Source organism: Notechis scutatus, chromosome 9 (assembly GCF_049901735.1).
Source record: "Notechis scutatus isolate UNSWTSFEM ecotype Mainland chromosome 9, rNotScu1.2, whole genome shotgun sequence".
NCBI classification, from domain to species: domain Eukaryota; kingdom Metazoa; phylum Chordata; class Lepidosauria; order Squamata; family Elapidae; genus Notechis; species Notechis scutatus.
Window position 1 is genome coordinate 20,807,896 of NC_142017.1, and position 13,988 is coordinate 20,821,883.

The 13,988-nt window shown below is 42.5% G+C and overlaps 1 protein-coding gene across 1 annotated transcript in view; it reads left to right on the top strand.

The window, feature by feature from the left end:
- FA2H (fatty acid 2-hydroxylase) overlaps positions 1 to 13,988 on the top strand; it is a 57,770-nt gene that overhangs the window by 16,778 nt on the left and 27,004 nt on the right. The window contains exon 2 of the mRNA XM_026680140.2: positions 3,992 to 4,084. Coding sequence (XP_026535925.1) covers positions 3,992 to 4,084 — 93 coding nt within the window. The remainder of the gene's footprint in view (positions 1 to 3,991; positions 4,085 to 13,988) is intronic.

Sequence of the window (13,988 nt, forward strand, 5' to 3'; positions counted from 1 at the left end):
GGAAACTTCTGTTCCATCAGTTGATTGTTCTCACTGTCAAAAAGTTTTCTCCTTATTTCCAGGTTGAATCTTTGTTCAGTTTCCATCCATTATTCCTTGTCTGGCCTTCAGTTGCTTTAGAAAATAGCCTGACCCCTTCCTCCTCTCTGTGGCAGCCCCTCAAATATTGGAAGACTGCTCTCCTGTCTCCCCTGGTCCTTCTCTTCACTAGACTAGCCATGCTCAGTTCCTGCAACCGTTCATGGTTCATCATATGTTTTAGTCTCCAGTCCCCTAATCTTAACAAATTAACAGAGTTGGAAAGGACCTTGTAGGTCATCTAGCCCAACTCTCCACCCAAGCAGGAGACCCTACACCATTTCTGACAGATGGCAGTCCAGTCTCTTCTTGAAAGCCTCCAGGGAGGAAACTTCTACAACTTCCGAAAGCAGCTTCTGTTCCATGGGTGGATTGTTCTCCCTGTCAGAAAATTCCTCCTTATTTCCAGGTTGAATCTCTCTTTGTTCAGTTTCCATCCATTATTCCTTGTCTGGCCTTCAGGTGCCTTGGAAAACAGATCGAGTTCTCCAGTCTGTGACCCCCTCCCCCCAACCCCACCTCTTCCTTCCTGGCCATGTGATCCAGAGCAGAATTTCAAATCCAACCTGATGAACAGTTTTGGAGGACTCCAAAGCTGGTACCTTCTGTCATACTTTGCAGCTGTGGATCTTGAATCTTTTTTTTTTTAATGGATCAGCAGGGGACTACCAGGAATTGTGGTTTCTGACCAGCTTCCTAGAAGGAATGCTTGGTGGGGTGGATTCCCAGATGTAGACCAGCAACCTTTGCTGCCTGGGTATCCCTCCAGGCATTAAATTGTCAACATGAGAGCTTCTAAGCCTAGTCTACTGAAAATGGGAAAATGGGACTTGGAACCACCTGGTATACCTGGCTTTGCAGAGGTGAATCCCTGTGGCCGAGAACCCAGGCAAGAATTTGGACCAGCCTGGGATGACACCCAGAGATATCCTGTCTCCCCTTCCCATCAAGCATCAATGCTGAGGTGCAAACTGGGAGGGGCTGCCAAAGGGATTTGGCAATTGGTGCAGTGATGGGAGGATGCCAAACATCTGGAATGGACAGGGGCAACTTCTGCCTTTCAAACACTTAGCTCTGTTGCAGATCTTTGTGGAAATAATGCCTCAGGCTTGGACGTTGCTTCAGGAAGCTGGGTAGAAGGAAGATCTCTCCCTCCAGGGAGTCCCAGAACTGGATGTTTCTTCGGCTCTAGAGGTGATATTGTTACAGAATGTAAAGAACTCCAGTTCTTTTATTCCCTTGGGTCACCTTTCGTTCCAGACCCTCAGAGCATGCAGCAGGTTTAATGTCCTAAATATGCAATATCTCCGTTTCCTGGAGGGAGAAGACATAACCGTATGCATATAGAAGCAAGCAGAGGGGAGGGGATGGAGATCCGGCAACAGGATTTGTCACCTGTCCTATTGGCATATGCAGCAAAGGAAACTCCCGGGACATCGTTTTACCAAGAATCTAACTTTACTGATAGATCCAGGACTCTTCAATATCTTCATTAACGACTTAGATGAGGGAATAGAAGGGGAACTTAACAAATTTGCAGATGATACTAAGCTGGCAGGAATAGCCAACACCTAGAAGATAGGCTCAGGATCCAGATGGATCTTGACAGACTTCAACACTGGGCCATATCTAACAAAATGAAATTCAGTGTAGAGGAAAGTAAAGTCCTACACTTAGGCAAGAAAGACCAAAAGGACACCTATAGACTGGGTGAAACCAGGCTTAATAGCAGTGACTGAGAGGGATCTCGGAATCTTAGTGGACAACCAGCTAAATAGGAACCAACAGTGTGTGGCGGCAGCCAAAAAAGCCACACAATCATAAGTTGCATTAACAGAGGGATACAATCATCATCCATATAGGGACAGTAAAAGCAAAGCCAATTCTGAAGTTTTTGTGTGAAAAGCTGCAACGTTTTTTAAAAAACCCTTTCCCCCCCCAGGTCACCCGCTGTCCAGTGTCTGTCCACCAATCCAGTGCAATCTCTTCGTTTTGGGAAAGAGTGTGAGGGATGATGAAGTGATTGAGAACGAGTGAATGCCCCCTTCTTCTTTTGACAGTCCTTGGCAGTCTTTAAGGCTTTCGCCTCCTCTAAAACCTGAGGCGAGTCTAAAGGGTTGTAACTTCAGCAATTCATTAAACAAATGGTCGTAAGTGGAGGGCTACCCGATTGTGCTTGTGCTTCTTTTGGAAAAGTTCACTTTTTTTCTTTCTTTCTTGGAATTTAGATTTTTGAAATTTTGGTGGTGGTGGTAAGCCTGTCGGGTGGGAGGCATTGAAAAGAGAATGAAAATATTGATAGCACAGGGCTGTAATTACAAGCAGAATTTGCTGGTGGAAGGCCATAATAAAATTGATTGATTGATTGATTGGGTTATAAGCTAATAACACTACAGCTTGATTAAAAGCATGCATCTCCTCTGAAACTGGAAAGACTGGGGACCAATCGCAACTCCTAAGGGAAGACCTTTGCAAGGTATCTTCAGAAGGGCCTCTTGCTGTAGAACTCCACCTCTGAGCAACTTTGTAATAAGACATGGTCCCTCAGGGAGACAACCTTAAATAACGGAGGACTTTTAAGGTTACAATGGAAATCTTGAGTGATAGAATTCCAAAATGGAAAGAGGCAGCACTCATTGTGCAGTCCAAATCAGGGGTCGCCAACCGGTGGGCCGGGGGACTGGTGGTCCGTGAGAAAATGTTGGTGGTCCGCAGTGAAATGTCCCTCCCCAAGCACTCCCAGGCTGTGCGGGAACCCAAGGCTGTGCCGTCCACATTGCCCGTCCACCCACTGGCCCCCACCCTTCGGCCGAGCACAAACCTTACCTTGAGTAGAGCCACGCGAGGTGGAACTGGAAGGTGAGACCAACAGCGGGGGAGGGAAATCCGCCCCATGGTGGCTTGCTGAGATTGGGAATGTCGGTCCCATATTCCAGAGCTGCAGTAGTCACAGGAGTGGCCTTTTGGTGATCCCGGAGCAGCTCCTCCAGTCCATAGCAGGCCGGTGCACCCGGGTGGAGGAGCAGCTGCTCCAGGATGACCAAAGGGCCAGTCCTGTGAATACTGCAGCTCTGGAATATGGGACCGACTTTCCCACCAACATCAGCAAGCCACCGTCAGTCAAAATTCATATTAGGGGTCCGCGGGATTTAAAATTATGAGTTTGGTGGTCCCTGAGGTCCAAAAGGTTGGCGACCCCTGGTCTAAATGAAAGCTTGTCCAACAAATAAATAGACATCTGCCTTCTGGTTGAATGTAGAACATCAACAGAAGAAGGCTTCTACCACTTCGTATAACTTTGGGTAACCATGATCAAACTACTGTTCTTGTTAGGAATTCCAGAAAATAACTGAGGATCGGTGCAAACTATTCCATATACAACTGCTAGGTTCTTGAATCGGTAGACTGGTTTGTTTTTGGATGCAACTGAGATACCCACTTGAATTGAACTGCAGCCTTTCTTCATAGATACAAAGACTGAATTGAAAAGAATCAACTGAAGAGAAAAAGTTCTGGACTCCAAAGCTAAATGTTTATGGAGATTCTCAGTCATCCAGGTTACAGTTGTCCCAAAGGTGCTTTTTCAAGAGGCAGCTGGACTTTTGTTTTTCCTTGAAGACGTTTTGGTTCTTATCCAAGAAGCTTCTTCAATTCTGCTGAAGAAGCTTCTTGGATGAGAAGCAAAACGTCTTCAAGCAAAAACAAAGAAAGTCCAGCTGCCTCTTGAAAAAAGCATCCTTGGGACTCCGAGGCTATTTCTGAGACCCATTATACATAGAACTGTGTGCTCTGGAATCTGGGAAGCCTGTTGTCCTATCATAGATTGAAGTTGCCAGCCACAAAAATGGATTGAATTGGTTCCTAGGAAGTAGGTGTCTCCCCTGAATCATTTCTCCTACGCTTTTTCTTCCAGACATGCACAAAGACGCCAAACTCCACCACTTCAGAAGCCTCAGGTCCTGTCATGTCCGGGAAACTTAAATTTGCATCTATCAATGGAGATAAGGTAAGAGACTTGATGGAAAGACAAAGGGGAATTCTGTTGACAATTGAAAGCCAAGCTGCAAAACCTGTTAACATGATCTCAGGGTGTGGGAAAGATTAAAGTGGCAAGGGAGAAAAAAGATTCAATAATTTCCTTTCTGCTTCATTCCTCCATGTCAGATTTAAAAGGGCTCCCTGGCTTTTGCCGTTTTACCCTGGACCTTTAGTTAGACACCCTCATTTTAGGGTGGACAAAGATGTTCAGCTGATTTCCCTCAAGCTCTCATGTTTAGGGCAGTGTTCCATAAGGTAAGAAAACATTTATAGCAATATGTCTATGGAGATTCTCAGTCCTCCAGGTCATGGTTGTCCCAAAGGACCTTTTTCAGGAGGCAACTGGACTTTCTGGTTTTTCTTTGAAGACATTTCGCTTCTCAACCAAGAAGCTTCTTCAGCTCTGAAGAAGCTTCATGGATGAAGAAACTGAAGGAGAAGCTGAACTGACTTACTGGTTTTTCTTTGAAGACATTTCGCTTCTCAACCAAGAAGCTTCTTCAGCTTCTTCATCCATGCTTCTTCAGAGCTGAAGAAGCTTCTTGGAGGAGAAGTGAAATGTCTTTAAAAAAAAAAAAAAACACCCAGAAAGTCCAGTTGCCTCTTGAAAAACCACATTTGGGATTTATAGCAATAGCAACAGCCCTTAGGCTTATACTTTACAGCCCTAAGCAGTTTACAAATGTCAGCCTTTTGCCTCCAACAATCTGGGTCCTCATTTTACCGACCTCGGACGGACGGAAGCTGAGTCCACCTTGATCAAACTCCTGGAGTGAGCAGTGAGTTCGCCTGCCGTACTCCATTTGGCAAGTGATTTTCCAGGGTGGGTGTCCCAAAAATCAAAATGGCACCTCTAACACAGGTTAAAGGGGTGAGGCTTTGAACAGGGGACTTGACTTTGTGGATCCTGCTGGTAAAACCGTAGCAACTTTTCTCTACAATAAGATGTATAGATATGATTTATGGATGTCTGTCTGACTTTCCTTGCTGACTAAGGTGATTCGCACTGTGGAAAAGGAGAAAGAAGTGGGCCAATAACAGTGTTTCCATGTCTTCCCTGTTTCTATTTTGGGGTCGTTTCCCCCCCACCCGCCAGTCTGATGCTGATTTTATTCTCCCTGCTCCTTGTGTCAGTGTGGCTCTTGGCTTAATTGCCCTTCCTTCGTGCAGCCAAGGCTGAGATCTTCTGGATTGTTGCTGAACCCTGTTGTGATCTCAGCTAGTTAAACCAGCTGTGTGGCCCCTGTCCGGGCAGCCACTGCACAAAAGGAACTAGAGGTGAATAGGGTAGCTGACAAGGAGGCTGTTGGAGAGAAGATGGATGGGGCAAAGCTGGACCCTTGGCTTGGAAACCTTGAAGCTAGTCTGTCTCGCCAAGTCCTTACTTATAAAATATAGTTGGAAGGGAACGTGGAGGTCTTCTAGTCCAACCCCCACTGCTCAAGCAGGAGACCCTATACAATTTGACACAAGTGGCTGTCCAGTCTCTTCTTAAAGACCTCCAGTGATGTTGCTTACATAAACTGCCTCTCCGTTAACCCTTATTACATTCTTCGCAGGACTAGACTTCCTGTCTCTGGAACGTCTCTGGAGTTTTTCCCCCCTCCTTTGCTGGTACTTTGCTTGTGTGGAGCGACCATTCAAAGTTACAATGGCACTGAAAAAAGTGACTTAGGACCATTTTTCACACTTATGACTGTTGCAGCATCCCCACAGTCATGAGAGGCCAGGCGAGGAGATGTGTGGCTCAATATGAGTGATGTTGAGTTGGCCACCCCCAGCCAGTCACATGACCACCAAGCCACGTCCACCCAGTCACATGACCACCAAGCCACGCCCACAGAACCGATTGTTAAAAAATTTGAATCCCACCCCTGTGTGCGACACCCCTGTGCATGTCCCATGCATGCACTTGTGTCTCCCATGCACCACGCCCCATCACGCATGCGCGGCAAATACCCAACAATCAGCTGGCTGGCTGCGTATGCGTGTGGACCTGATCTGGGGTGACAGCTCGTGTGCCAGCAGAGATGTCTCTATGTGCCACTTCCGTCATGTGGGCCATAGGTTCGCCATCACGGCCCCAGACCTTCTGATTCCTAGACTAACCACATCATAGCCTACACGAAAGGAAGTTGTGGAGAAAGAGGAGCAGGATCTCCAGACCTGGCCAAATGAGGAGATTTTCCCTTCCCACTGTGAGTCATTACTTGGGAGAAGCTCCATCGCCTTTCAATCTCTCCAGCAAAATAACACAAGGACTGGTAGGATGGAGCTGGCATTCCTCTTTGTGGGCGGCTTTCTTGGAAGCTTCTCTAGGGAGAAGGCGGAAAGCCAGCCCCAGGCCCTCTGTGTTTGGCTGTGTATGGAAATACACAACACAATTATAGTTAATTGGCTCCAATACAAAGTGCCACAAACACTTTACTAGTAAGCTGCTCAGTCATTGGCAGCATAAAAATGGAATGACTAAATAAAGCAAGACTCTGAAGGCAAGATATTGTGGAGAACAGAAGGAGGGGAAGAAAGAAGAAGAATCTGCTGGAATTGGGCGCATATAGAAAAAATGCTGTGAGGAGTTGAGTTAGAATGCTCCACTGAGTTGTTTTTTGTTTTTTTTAACGAACTTTATTCAGTTTTTCACATTAAAAACAAAAATCTCTTTTTAGTGGACAACATGTTTCCCGGTCATCACCTTTACATACAAACATGACAGCAATTATACGTTCATATATACATACTTAATTCTATTATTAAGTTTTCCATTCCAAATTTTCAGTAAGGAGAGAAACAAACACATTAATTCTAGCCTCTTCCATTAATCACAATCGAAACATCTTTTTGTTTCATTTCAATTATTTCAAATATAATCCTTTAATATTTATTTTAAAAATAAAGAAAAACAATATGTGTTTGCCTAATAATAATAATAATGATAATAATGATAATAATAATAATAAAAAGTTACCAATGTCTCTCCTTGCTTTTAATAGTCCATATTAACTTATTAATTTAGTTGGTTCTTTAGTCTGTCATATTCCCTTTCCATTACACATTCTTTTTATAAATTCTAGATTGATACAAATTTTAACACTAAAAAAAACCCAAGTATAGGTTTCCCCCCTTTTACTGTTTTGAGTGTGATACCTCAATGATTAAAATATACCTTTATTCCCTCATCTTAATTTCCCAATAGACCCTTATTTTTAAGAAGTTACAATAATAATCATTACATCTTTTCACTTGGATTCTGCAGCATATTTTCCCCCTTTGATTTTTAATAAGAGTTATCAGTATCTATATTACCCTATTTTCTAAATATTTTTAATTGCAGAAATATTCTTATTACCCCTTGTCACCCTGCAGAATCCCCTTTTTAATTCATCAACCATTATCTCTGAAAAAACAATTTGTTTTCAACATTTTACTGTTTCCGTATTTCTTTATTTCATGCACCTGTTTCTTACTGCTTCTCCTCCCCCTCTTTTCCCCATATCTTTTCTCATTCCAGTTTATATCCCTCTCTTTCTTAATGTCTTCCTTTCCCCTTTTCTGCTGGGTCTTTCTGCCTTTCCTGACTTCACAGGTATTCCCCCTTTTGATTGCCTTCTTAAATCTCAACTTTTTAACCTTCCTTCTTTCCCCACTTCTTTGTGGTGTTCTTTGTGTTAATTGTCTATTTAAAATGCCTTCTCCTTGAATCGACTCCTCCTCCTCTGAAGCTCTTTCTTCTTGTTCTTCAATCGCCATTTCCATTTTTTCTAACACAGAGCAAAGTGATGTGCCTCTTTCCTGTAGTAATTCTCTCATATTTTTAAGTTCCATTTTTAATTCCCGAAGAGATATTATCATTACACATTCTTATATTTTATGATCGTTAAAGTCCACACAAAAAAACACTTTTACTTTCCTTCTTTCTTCTTTCAATTTTCTAAAGTTCTCAGTTATTCCAGCTGAGGGTCTATACCAAAACCATCAATCAATCCCAAAGTCTTTCCTTGCTTTTTTCTTTATTCTGGTTCTGCTTTCACTTTCTAAGATTCTTACTTTGTTTCAATATTTTTTTAATGTTATATCCATACAAGTTCATTCAGAAACAGGATGCTTTCCTTTTTGCTTGAGCTCAAGTTTTTGTCAAAAGATGGCACTCTCCATTATACTAAGTCTTCACCTTTTCCCCCTATTTTTTTATTTAGGGTTTTTCGAACCTCAATATTCCAGCACAGTCCAGTCTCCAATTTGTAAACGTTATTATTATTATTTTTTGACAATCTTAAGTCCAGCTTTATTTTATGCCTGTTTATTCCCAAAATATTTTAGTCCAATTTAGTTAAATCTTGAGTTCCAGCTTCTTCCTTTCTCGGTTCAAAGCCCCGCTTAGCTGTCAAAAATATTTTCCTTTAATATAGTATTAGTTAACGTCCATCTAGATCTTCTTCTTTGTCCTTTCCATTTAATTGTCATTGGATTGTGATCTGCCCAAGCAGTCCAGTTTCAAAATATAAAATCATGTGTAGAAAACCCAGCAATGAGAAAAAAAAAAAAAAATTACTTTGACATTCCTGTTTAAAATCGCCGCTTAATCACTTCTGTCAAAACTTTTACAGATTCTTTCTTTTCCTTAGGGTGTCCTTTCAAATCTTAAAATAAAGAAAAAGTTCTCACCAAACCGGCACACTTTCTCTTTCTGTTCTCTTCCGTTTCGGAGCTGTCCCAACTTCAGCAGCTTTAATGGCTGCCTCTTTGCTGCTGGCAAGAAGAGCTTCTCCTGGATCTACCAGGGAGTTTGCGGTATCCCTGGGATCGACAGGATGCGCTCTTTACATTCACCGTCTCTTCGGGACGGTTTAGATCCGATTGGACCATCCAGGAGTAAAGATATCGGCAGCGATCTCAGACCTCCAAGATCGCATGCCGTATCATCGCGACGCTAGCTCCACCCTCAACCCTTCCTGCACAAATCCAGCTGAGTCCTCCTCTTCGGGGTGGCCATTTTAAACCATCACTGCAGTCATCTTTGGGGGGGGAAAGACCAAGCCCAGGGGGGGAGATGTGGCTCCCCTCAACCTGGCTTGCGGCTTCCCCTTACTCCGCCGCCCCTCCAAGGCAGCTTCAGCCCCTAATCATAATGATCGGGGCTCTCCAACGAAAGAGCACGGACCCTAGCCGCAGAGAGTCGCGATCTACGGTCTGTCAGCAAGGAGGCTCCGCCTTCTTCCCTTGAATGCTCCACTGAGTTTAGTGTATCCAGAGATGCACAAATTTCCTTGAAAGTAATGAGATTGTAGGTCCCCTCTAGACTTTCTAGGGTCTTCTAGATTAGAATATAATAAAATAGGCTCTATACTGTGAATATAACATAATATAATACGTAATTATATATATATATATATAAAAGCAAAATACTACTCATGCATCATCACAAAATCTCAGAACCGTAATGCCTACAAACGTGAAATTTGACACTTATGTTCCTCTCGGCTACTAGGTGCTCACTAAGAAAGGATTTTTCGAAATGACCACCAGAGCATTAGTATTTCCTCTATTATTATTATTATTATTATTATTATTATTATTATTATTATTATTATTATTATTATTATTATTAACACGCTCTGATGCTAAGGAGTTCTACTCCCACTCCCCACCTGAAAAGAAATCTGTTCCAAATGCGAAACACAAGCAGAGGAGAAGAGTTTCAGTTTCACAGCACCAAGCAGCTTTAGTACAGAACAGTTGAGCTAAGCCACACCCAGGCTCCTTGCTGTCTCCTTGCTCACACAGCAAATACAGCCCTCAACTCTCTCACACACTGACAGGACGCTAGCCAGATGAATATCGATGGATGCTGGTAGGCAGAGGCAGAATTTTCCCCCCTTATTTTCCTCCCCCAAAACTAAACCCGACCACATAGTTTCGTAGCAGAGCATGGATATCCAGCTAGTTAGATATAATACACTAGTATACAGGTAATCCTTGACTTGCAAAAGTTCATTAAGTGACCATTCAAAATTACCATGGCACTGAAAAAAGTGACTTATGACTGGTTTTTACACTTGTGACCAAAATTCGAATACTTGTCAACTGCTTCATTTTTACGACCACTGCAATGTCCCAGGGTCACATGAACTCTTTTTGTAACCTTCTGACAAGCAAAGTCAGTGGAGAAGCCAGGCTCACAACCCTGTTACTAACTTAACAACTGCAGTGATTCACTTAACAACTGTGGTAATCAAGTTCATAAAATGGGGAAAACTTACTTATCAAATTTCTCATTTAACCACCCAAATAGAATAGAATATAATAGAATACTTTATTGGCCAAATGTGATTGGACACACAAGGAATTTGTCTTGGTGTAAATACTCTCAGTATACACAAAAAAAAAGATACATTAAGAATCAAGAATCATAATGTACAACACTTAATGATAGTCATTAGGGACAATAAGCAATCAAATCATACTAGGAATAGTTAATATAAATCGTAAGGATACAAGCAACAAAGTTACAGTCCTACAATCACAAGTGGGAGGGGACGGGTGATAAGGAGTGATGAGAAGATTAACAGTAATAGTAGTGCAGACTTTGTAATAGTTGAACAGTGTTGAGGGAATTATTTGTTTACCAGAGTGATGGCTTTCGGGGGAAAACTGTTCTTGTGTCTAGTTGTTCTGGTGTGCAGGGCTCTGTAGTGTCGTTTTGAGGGAAGGAGTTGAAACAGTTTATGTCCGGGATGTGAGGGGGTCTGTAGATATTTTCACAGCCCTCTTTTTGACTCGTGCAGTATACAAGTCCTCGATTGAAGGCAGGTTGGTAGTAATTGTTTTTTCTGCAGCCCTAATTATTCTCTGAAGTTTTTGTCTGCCTTGTTGGGTTGCAGAACCAAACCAGACAATTATAGAGGTGCAGATGATAGACTCAATAATTCCTCTGTAGAACTGAATTAGCAGCTCCTTGGGCAGTTTGAGCTTTCTGAGTTGGTGCAGAAAGAACATTCTTTGTTGTGCTTTTTTGATGATGTTTTTGATGTTAGGTGTCCATTTTAGGTCATGTGATATAGTAGAACCTAGAAATTGAAAGGTCTCTACTGTTGATACTGTGTCTAGTATCGTAAGAGGTGGTAGTATGGGAGGGTTTTTCCTAAAATCTACCACCATTTCTACGGTTTTGAGTGTGTTCAGTTCCAGACTGTTCTGGTTACACCACGAGGCAAGTTGTATAATCTCCTGTCTGTATGTGGATTCGTTGTTGTCTCGAATGAGACCAATCACTGTTGTGTCATCAGCAAACTTCAGTATTTTAACAGATGGATGTTTGAGATGCAGTCATTGGTATATAGGGAGAAGAGAAGTGGAGAAAACACACAGCCTTTGGGGGGGGGGCTGTGCTGATTGTACAGGTATCAGATGTGATTCCGCCTAGCTTCACCTGCTGCTTCCTGTCTGTTGGGAAGCTTATGATCCACTTACAAGTGTGGTCAGGTACCGCTAGTTGGTTTAATTTACTTAGAAGAGTGTCTGGAATGATGGTATTGAATGCTGAACTGAAGTCTACAAAGAGGACCCTTGCGTAGGTATTTGGAGATTCAAGGTGTTGTAGGATGTAATGCAGAACCATGTAAACAGCATCATCTGTCAATCTATTTGCTCGGTATGCAAACTGCGTGGGATCTAACAGCTGATCGTGATGGTTTTCAGGTGGGACAGCACAAGCCTTTCAAAGATTTTCATAACTACAGATGTTAGAGCAACTGGTCTGTGGTCATTCAGTTCCTTGATGGAGGGCTTCTTTGGCACTGGGATGATGGTAGAACGTTTGAAGCAGGAAGGAACATAGCACATCTCTAGTGATCTATTGAAGATTCGGGTGAAGATGGGGGCCAATTGGTCAGCACAGACTTTTAAGCAAGAAGGAGTTATCTTGTCTGGCCCTGGTGCTTTTCCTGGCTTCTGTCTGTGTAATAGATCTTGCACTTCTTTTTCTGTGATCATCAGAGGTTGTGAACCCAATGAATTGGGGCCAGTTGTAGGAGGCTTGGCTGTTGTTGGTGTGTTTGAGATATGGGTTGTGGAGATAGGTGACTGTAGTTTCTTTTCAAACCTGCAGTAAAACACATTCAGGTCATCTGCCAGTTGTTGATTTCCTTCTGCCTGGGAAGGAGGTTTGCTGAAGCCAGTGATGTTTTTAAGAGTTTTCCACATGTTTCCTGGTTCATTTGTTGAGAACTGATTCCTTAACTTTTCAGAGTAGCTTCTTTTTGCTGCTCTGATCTCTCTTGTTAATATGTTTCTGGCCTGGTTGTATAGCATTCTATCACCTTTTCTGTAGGCTTCCTCTTTGAAACGACGTAGCTGCTTAAGTTTAGCTGTGAACCAAGGTTTATTGTTACTATATATTTGCAGGTTCCTTGTTGGTACACATAAGTCTTCGCAGAAGCTAACATATGATGTTACAGTATCTGTGAGCTCATCTAGGTCTGCAGAGGCATCTTCAAAAACATTCCAATCAATGCAATCAAGGCAGGCCTGGAATTTTAGCTTTGCCTCATCCGGCCAAGTCCTCACTGATTTAATTGTTGGTGTCATGGTTTTAAGTCTTTGTCTGTAGGCAGGTACAAGGTGAATCATGCAGTGGTCAGAGTGTCCCACAGTTGCTTGTGGCAAAGACCTATAAGCATCTTTTAGTGTTGCGTAGCAGTGGTCTAAAGTATTTTTGCCTCTGTCTGGTGGGGCAATTTACATGCCGGAAATATTTTGGGAGCTCTTTCCTTAAATTTGCTTGATTGAAATCTCCTAAAATGATGGGAAGGGAACCTGGGTGTTTGGCTTCAGCCTCTATAATTTGATCAGCAAGAATTCGGAATGCCTTGTTTACACAGTCTTGTGGAGAACATACACAGCTATTAGGAGAAATGAGGAGAACTTACGTGGAGAATAAAATGGCTTGCAGTTGATGTGTAAAGACTCTTAACTTTTCATCACAGAACTTATATAGTATATTTATATCCTGAGACCAGCTGTTGTTGATATATAAACATAATCCTCCACCCTTTGTTTTACCTGATGTCTCTTCAATTCTGTCTGATCTAAATGTCTGAAATCCTAGGATGTATATGGTGTTGTCCCCATGAATTTGTGGATTAAGCCAGGTTTCAGTAAAACAAAGAACTGCAGAATTTTAGAAATCAGAATTCCATCTATTTAAGAGATTAATTTCATCCATCTTGTTAGCAAGTGAGTGTAAATTAGTCAGAAAGATTGAAGGGAGAGCATTCCTTAGTCTGTTTAAAATTCCCACTAGTTTACCTCATCTCCTTTTTCTGCGTTGTTGCTTTTCTCCTTGGTTTGTTGTAATCCATAGCACCAGGAAATTAGTTAGAATATCCTCCGCGTTTGCAAAGACAGGTGGGGGTGAGGAATCAGAAAGCTGCTCCTTAAGGAAACATTGCCTAATTCTTAGCAGATGGTCTTGTGAGTATGAAATCCATAGTGAATTGCAGATAATAATAAGGAATAAAGAAACCATTAGAGAGCATTTCACCGAGGCAGCCGTCATCGGCGCCATCTTGGCTGTACAATTTTGGTAGTAAGCCAATAACTAACTATAGTATGCTATGCTGTGTTATTGTATACTATACTGTACTCAGAGGTGGTATTCATCAGGTTCTGACCAGTTCTGGAGAACCGTTAGCAGAAATTTTGAGTAGTTCGGAGAACCGGCCAATCCCACCTCTAACTGGCTCTGCTCCCATCTCTTCCTCCCATTGAGTCCCAGCTGATCGGCTGGGTCTTCTTTGGTTGCCCTGCACAGGAGAACGGAGCTGGAAAGCAGGCTAGTGGGGTGGGGAGGGAATGGAGATTTTGCAGCATCC